The sequence below is a fragment of the Cibotium barometz genome, chromosome 51 (genome assembly GCF_041138505.1).
Source record: "Cibotium barometz isolate CiBa-2024 chromosome 51, ASM4113850v1, whole genome shotgun sequence".
Classification (NCBI taxonomy): Eukaryota; Viridiplantae; Streptophyta; class Polypodiopsida; order Cyatheales; family Cibotiaceae; genus Cibotium; species Cibotium barometz.
Window position 1 is genome coordinate 21,224,857 of NC_141096.1, and position 7,650 is coordinate 21,232,506.

The window sequence follows — 7,650 nt, forward strand, 5'->3', positions numbered from 1 at the left end:
GACTATTGGTTACTCTCTATTAGAGACATGCCTCTACCCAAAGCCTTCCAGTGGAGCTCCCAGTCCTACCTCATGCCCTTCCCTACTAAGAAAAGGACCCCCCCTTACACTGCACACTCAATAGAAGGTGGAGCCTCAACAGGGGGGGGCGGGGGCGGGGGCGGTGGGTCGGGTACTTCTCAACATTATGATGTTGAGAGAGATAGTTGTTACCAAGGACACTGTTTTGGTGAAAGCTCTCTATTCTTTTGTAAAAATACATTTCCTTGTGAAAAAAAATCATGGCAATAAGGGAAAAAAATATTCACCGCTTACCTTCAAAGCCCAAAAAAACATTATCCAAACTACCATATCCGCTGGAATGTGGAGGAAAAGCAACTAACATGAACGATCCACACACACCACTACCAAGCCAGTTTGTAGTGTAGTTCGTTCATCGTCAAATCAAGCTAGCAAGCAAGGCACGGGCATCAATGGCTCTGCGGGCGTCTGTGTCATCGCCGGCGGTGGACTACGCACCGTCAGCTTCTTACAAAAGCTTCACCTCTGCGAGCCATGGCATCTACCTGCGCGTCCCTTCTCACGGTGCAGCCTCGTTATCGTCTTCATCGGCATTTTTGCTGGGAGACACTCTCGCAAATTCGCCCACCACCAAGCTCAGCTGCCGCTTCACGAAGCGAAGCAGCAAGCTCTCCCTTGCACTGGTCAGAGCGAGCGCCGGCGAAACCCGCCAGAAGGTTCTCATCATTAACACCAACAGTGGCGGCCACGCCGTCATCGGGTTCTGGCTCGTCAAAGAGTTGCAGTCACGCGGCCACGACGTCACCATCCTCACCGCCGGCGAAGAGACCTCCGACAAGATGAAGAAAACCCCTTTCTCCCGCTTCTCTGTGAGTGACCTCACATTGATGAATTAGCAGCTAATCTCATCACTGCTTTTACCACATTAAGCTAATTTCAGCTAATCGCACCCCTAATTTACCACATTGTCTGCATTTTCTTAGCCCTGGAAGAATTAATATTTGTGTAGAATTATCAATAAACTCACCACATTACCCCCCTTGCTCCTAGAAGGTATCTGATGGCATGGCAACCTTAGCTTCAATTCAACCCCCATTATTACACATGTGGAAGATCTCATGTAGAAGGGAGGGCATGGCCTCCTTTGTAGAGGTTATTATTTTTCCCACAGTGTGTACTGGGGGGGAGGACTCATATGCAAATGGCAGAATGCAATGGAATTGAGCAGTCAAAGGTTATTACATGGGTGATACATGCAAATGCAGCATTTTATGGGTGATTTTTTTCCTTTTTTTCCCTGACTAGCCTTAGGCCCAAGATCCTTCTGTAGTTGATGTTTTTCACTGCCCATAGGCGATGCCGTGGAGGAAGCACCTTGTGGGGTTTGAACCCAGGACCTCTTGGTCCTAGGTGAACACCTTCACTACTTGGGCTATCACCTCATTGGCATCATAAGGGTGATTTGGTGGGGGTGGTGGGGGTTTCGGGGCAGGAGGGTGTTCCAGAACCATTACTGCACTAAGACCCTAACCATGCCTTAGTGCAGCTATAAATTGAGCTCCTCTATAGAACAATGTTTCCTTCCAACATTTTGTATCCTCATGCCTTCATGTGTACTTTTTTCTGCTGATTAGTGCAGCTATTGAATCAAATATGCCTGATCAAATTGTGTGATAGGAACTCCGAGAAGCTGGAGCTAAGACTGTGTGGGGTAGTCCATCTAATATTGGTGCTGCTGTTGGGTCAGCCTCCTACGATGTTGTTCTCGACAACAATGGAAAAGATCTAGATGCTGTAAAGTATGCTTTCTTTTTTATTGGCCTCGACCACTCTTTTTGCATGTTGCATGTTTGTGGGTTGAATGCTTTGTTTCTTCCAGGCCTGTGGTAGACTGGGCAAAGGCAAATGGTGCACAGCAGTTTCTTTTCATAAGTAGTGCTGGGATCTATAAAACAACAGAAGAGCCTCCACACGTTGAAGGGGTCAGTTATGCTTCATCCTGTCTCCTCAAGTCACTGTTTCAATTTGTAATTCAAGGCCTTCTATATCTAGTTGTAATCATTGTGAGATAGAATATGGAATCAGTTCTAGTAGAGAATTTGGCTGCAACTCACCTCATTTTTAAAACTCTGCCTGAAAACTCTTGACCATTATATTGAGCAGGCCATCTTGTAGTAGAGTCAGCATACAATATGTCCATACTTGGCAATAGCTATTGATAGATCATAGGGCTCACCATGGCCCCATTTTTTTGAGAGAGAAAGAGCATGAAACTCCTTAGAGGGCCTCAAAATGAGCTCATAATTTCCCTAATGGTTCAAATATTTTAAGGGTTGGATCTTCGAGGGTTGTTTCGAGAAGGTACAGCCATTTGTCATCTACAAGTAGCTAATATTTGCCCTTCAACATGAGATGGGTATTAGACTCGGCTCTTGTTGTCCTATACATGTATTTTGATATGTCGCTTGGCCATTGAAACACTTAAAATTACAAGAATATTTACTATGAGACATCTACAGAGAGCAGGACTTCAACTTTATGGTTTGTGCTTGCGGGGGTTTGAGGGCCCCAGATGCTCTTTCCACAAGGGAGAGGTGCACTAACATGTGTTGTAGTTAGGTGTAGTAGTTGCAGCCAGGGACACATTGATTATCATCACTGGCTTTCCTGCATCTTCTCAACAATGTCGCCTACAATGCATCAGCAATGGCGTATTCAGGCTTTTTTTGCTTCATTAACTTTGAGGCTCACAATTGAGTACCGGTGAAAACACTGCATCAGCAATGGTGTATTTAGGTTTTTTCTGCATCATTAACTTTGAGGTTCACAAATTGAGTACCAGTGAAAACACTGCATCCAACCATGTCTCTGGAAGGGTGGTTCTCCTATGCAGCATGTGGATTTGCGAGTGTGTGAGGTGCAAAGGAAAAAGAAGCAAGTAAATCCTTCAATTTCAAGCTTGAGAGAAGTCCCTGAGGATTAAGAGGCCTTGAGAAAGGTCGTCTGTGATATGTTCAATGATATGTCACTATACTCTGTTGGTACTGTAGAACTTGCTTCTTCAAGGATACACAACTATGAGCACCACATATTGAGGAGCTTACAAATATGATACTTGTTATCTTAGATCTGTTTTCACTAAAATATAAGGCTGGCAATGATCTGCACACTATTTAAAACATTTTTTTTATAAAGGGAGTTGAGGGTGTCACCTTGTAGGCTCCATTCTTTTGACTCATGTACTGTTATATGCCATTAGTATGAAGGAAACACAAAAAGGAATAATTGAAGCAATTGTTTTCAAGGGGTTAGTCGTATATGATTGCATGCATCTTCAAATATAATATGCTTGAATACTATCATGCATGTAGTCTCTCAGCTTTTCAAGAGCTTTTTGCAAATGAACCTCATATTCCTGATGATTTTTTGAATAAACAAATATGTCATCTAAGAAAACTAGGATGCAATCATCTAGGTACTCATGATTCATGAGACACATAAAGGTTGCTGGTGCATTAATCAACTGAAATGGTGGAAGTGTGAACTCATAATGTCCATACCTAGTTCAGAAAGTGGTCTTAAAGATGTCCTTATCTTCAATTCTTATTTGATGATAATCAGATTGAAGGTCAATTTTAGAAAAGACCTTTGCATTTGGTAGTTGGACTAATAGGTCATCAATGTGAGGTAGAGGGTATTTGTCCTTAATAGTTTGTTTGTTTAGCCCTCTATAGTCGATGCGTAGGTGGAACGTTCCGTCTTTTTTCACCTGAAAGAGGGCAGGGACATCCAGGGTGACAAACTAGGTCTAATGAAACCCTTTTTCAATGGATCATTGAGTTGCTGTTTAGTTTTGTGTACTCTAGTACACTGAACTGGTATGGAGCCTTCACATATGGTGTTTCTCCCAGCACCAATTCTATGGCGTGGTCTAGGGGTCTTGGTGGAGGTATCCTGGGTAAATCCTCTGGAAACACATTGCAATATTCCTCTAACAATTGTTTAAAATAAGGATGGTCTTCTTCCCTTCCTCCTTGATTTTCTTTTTCCTTGACAAACACTAAAGAGGTCTTACAGCCTTGACAGATTCCCCGGATTAGCTTCATGGCTGAGACTTTAATGCATAGCAAGTTGGTATGCCATTTTTATTCAATCACAGATTCTACTCTCCAGAGAGGAACTAGTGTAAAGGCTTTCACATTTTAAGTTCTTTTACTGATTCTGATTATTGAACTAAAGTCAACTATCTTGAATTCGTAGGATGTTGTAAAGGCTGATGCTGGGCATGTTGGAGTTGAGGAATACATTTCTGGTCTATCTTTTTCTAGCTGGGCTTCTTTCCGCCCTCAGTACATGGTAGGATCTGGAAACAACAAAGATTGTGAAGAATGGTTCTTTGACCGTAAGTCCTTCCACCAAATGCTGATGTAAAGCTTTAGCATTGAGGATTGACCATGCTTGATTGTTATCTTAGAACTTATGCCCAATATTGCCTTGTAATGCATCATGAATTGCATGTGTGTGTGTGTGTGTGTGTGTGTGGGGGGGGGGGTTCACGTCCTGTGCATGTGTGTGTGCGTGTGTGTGTGTGTGTGATTATCAGATAGATTGAAGTAATGTTGCACTTGCATGTTGCTTTTCTTGCAGGTATTGTTCGAGGAAGACCTGTTCCTATTCCTGCTCCAGGAGTGCAAGTAACTAACATTTCCCATGTAAGGGACCTGTCAAGTATGATTACCTTGGCTATAGAGAACCCTGATGCTGCAAATGGAACTACCTTTAATGCTGTGAGCGATCGAGCAGTCACATTCAATGGGCTGGTGAAATTCTGTGCTGCAGCAGCTGGAAAAGAAGCAAAGATAGTCTACTATGACCCAAAAGCTATCGGAATCGATGCCAAGAAGGCTTTCCCATTCCGTAATATGGTAATCTGCTTTCTCTCTCTTCTAATCTACAACATAAGCGCCTCATACATATTTCTCCACCCATTGTTGGATAGGTGCAGATTGAAGCTTGTTTGGTAAAATTTATACTCCACTGTCCACAGCCCACTGACCATGGCCATAATGTGCAATTGGAGCAGTTATGTGACTGCTGGCAAATGAGGGCTCTTAAGAGTTTGCACATTGGAATTGGTTGTCCAGGGCTACAATAAGGCAGTGGGATAAGCTAGGGTGACTGCACTGGCATGTATTGGTTTTCTTGGCAACGTACCAGTTCTTTGTTCTGGTGGGGGATTGCATGGTCTATAACGCCCTTTTATTGTCAAGATTACCAATTTTTTGTCCATGCTCACAATGGTTTGCCTAGTGCACGAGGACTTGCACAGCTAAGTTTGTCCATCCATAGTTACAACTGTTACATCCTCCTTCCCTTGCCCTCTTCCATTTCTATGGCCATGTCAGCCCGTCCAGTTACATTAGTTGCATGGTTGTTAGAGGCGTTGGTACGAGAGGCGGGTATGGTACGCGCCTCGAAAGACTCGTATTTTTTAGAGACGTTAGAGGTGTGTTAGAGGTGTCTGTTGTATATATATAATATTATATATATATATATAGTGATAGATAGATATATAGTGAAAGTTGAGAGAGAGAGAGAGAGAGAGAGAGAGAGAGAGAGGGTGTGTATGAGAGAGGGAGAGAGAGTGTGTGTGTGAAAGAAAGAAAGCTGTATTAAACGTCTGCAAAAGGCCAAAATGACCTATGAGACCAAAATAGTACATCCTCATCATCTGGATACATCATCAAGATTCAAGGGTACAAAGTAAAATGAAATGAACTAGTAGAGTATAGAGAGCTCCAATAGTGGGTATAAAAAACATCATCATCCTAGTGTGTTTGAACTTTGAACTTTGGGTCTTCAGAAAGGCTTAAGGGAGGGAGGGAGAGAATGTATGAGAGGGAGAGAGTGTTTGTGAGAGGGGCTGCCTTGGGCCTTTAAAGCCCCCATCTAAAGACTCAAACCAGAAATTTTATTTTATTATTTTATTATTTTATTTTTGTTGACGCCTCGATCAAGCAGTTGTATGCCTCGAACGCCTCGAACTATTAGAGGCGCGCCTCGTAACAACTATGATTAGTTGTGATTGGAGTGCAGGGATTTGAGCTCACACAAATCCACCAATTGCTGATGTAGTGTATCCTTGTTGAATTCCAGCCTAGAATGCTCTCCCCATGGCTAGAGAAGGATGCCGGTCCACCCATTCCGGCCATGCCTCCCAAGACAATGCCTGACCCCTCATTCCTGCCATGCCCTCTGGTCAGCCTAGTGTTTTTTGACCCCTCATGGAATTTGTAGCCAAAGTTCCTCCATGGTCCACCATTTTCAAGTGGTATTATTTTTTGGCCAATGAGGTGACAGCCCAAGTGGTGAAGGTGTTAGCCTGTCCTGGGTTCTTAACCCCACAAGGTGCTTCCTCGGCGGCATCGCATTTTTCATGAGCATCCACTCAACAGACCATGCGGATGGGTTCAAGGTGTGGGGATCTTAGCCAAAATTCCCTGGAAGATTCCTTGCCCAAAAACAATTTGCCAAGAACTTCAGATGTTTGAAGGTAGGCATGGTTATGAGGTAAACAGTTCAAAGGTAGGCATGGGTATAAGGTTAACAGTGCAAAGTTAAGAGGGAAACTTCAGATTTTTAAAGGTAGGCATGGTTATGCAATGGTTATAAGGTGAACAGAATGATTAAGGGAAGGGGGGGAGGGGTGTGTGTGTGGAAATCAACTCACAGTTTGATTTGCTGGTGTGAACAGCACTTTTACGCGGAGCCGAGAGCCGCAAAAGAGAAGCTGGGGTGGAAGAGCAGCAGCAACCTCCCAGAAGACCTCAAGGAACGGTTCGAGGAGTACGTGGGCATCGGCAGGGACAAGAAAGACATCAAGTTCGAGCTGGATGAGAAGATTCTCGAGGCTTTGAAGACTCCTGTTACTGTGTAATTTATCACATCTTCAATAAGGTTTATCACTAGATTCTTGAACATATGGAATCTCTCACCGGCTTCATTCTTATTATTATTAATTATATCATGGAATTATCTAAATAATTATTGATATATCAGTATGTATGTATTCGCTTCAAAATGGTAATCATTAAATTTATGTTTTTTCTGACCTCGCAAGGCATAAACAGTAAATATAAGTAAATTACCCTATACATATGTAATTTATTTTACTAATAGCAACATAATAATAACTATTAGTATCTTATAATAATAAATTTTAATTAATGTATAATTCATATAGATTAAAATGTTCCATTAAATAGTCATCATCAAACTAATAGTCGCTACTATTGATTATATAATAATTGTGAATACAATAAACACATCCTCTTTTCACTACATGCAAGTGTTTTCTTTTTCCTTTCTCTTTTTCCTCTCTCAAGCACCCAGGTGCTTATATAGACATGAGTAGAAGTGATCAGCAATGAGATTAAGCAGTAATCCCTTCCTTGAATCTCTCAACCATATTTGTTGATTTGAACACCAAAAAGTATGCACCCACTTACCTAGTTTTAAGGGCAACCAAGATCCTTCTCAACTTGAAGTAGGCACCTAGAAGCTTGCCTCTCTCAACCAAAAAGTAAGCACTCACTTACCTAGTTTTGAGGGCATCCAAGATCCTTCTCA

General features: G+C 42.3%; 1 protein-coding gene across 1 annotated transcript; it reads left to right on the top strand.

Annotated features, from left to right (window-relative positions):
* Positions 1-337: 337 nt before the first annotated feature.
* CSP41A (chloroplast stem-loop binding protein of 41 kDa) lies at positions 338-7,135 on the top strand. Its single transcript, XM_086787426.1, has 6 exons — positions 338-890; positions 1,699-1,820; positions 1,901-2,003; positions 4,282-4,423; positions 4,669-4,946; positions 6,776-7,135. Exons 1-6 carry the CDS (start codon positions 474-476, stop codon positions 6,956-6,958), a joined length of 1,245 nt encoding a protein of 414 aa, XP_086643552.1. The 5' UTR covers positions 338-473; the 3' UTR covers positions 6,959-7,135.
* The last annotated feature ends 515 nt before the right edge of the window (positions 7,136-7,650 follow it).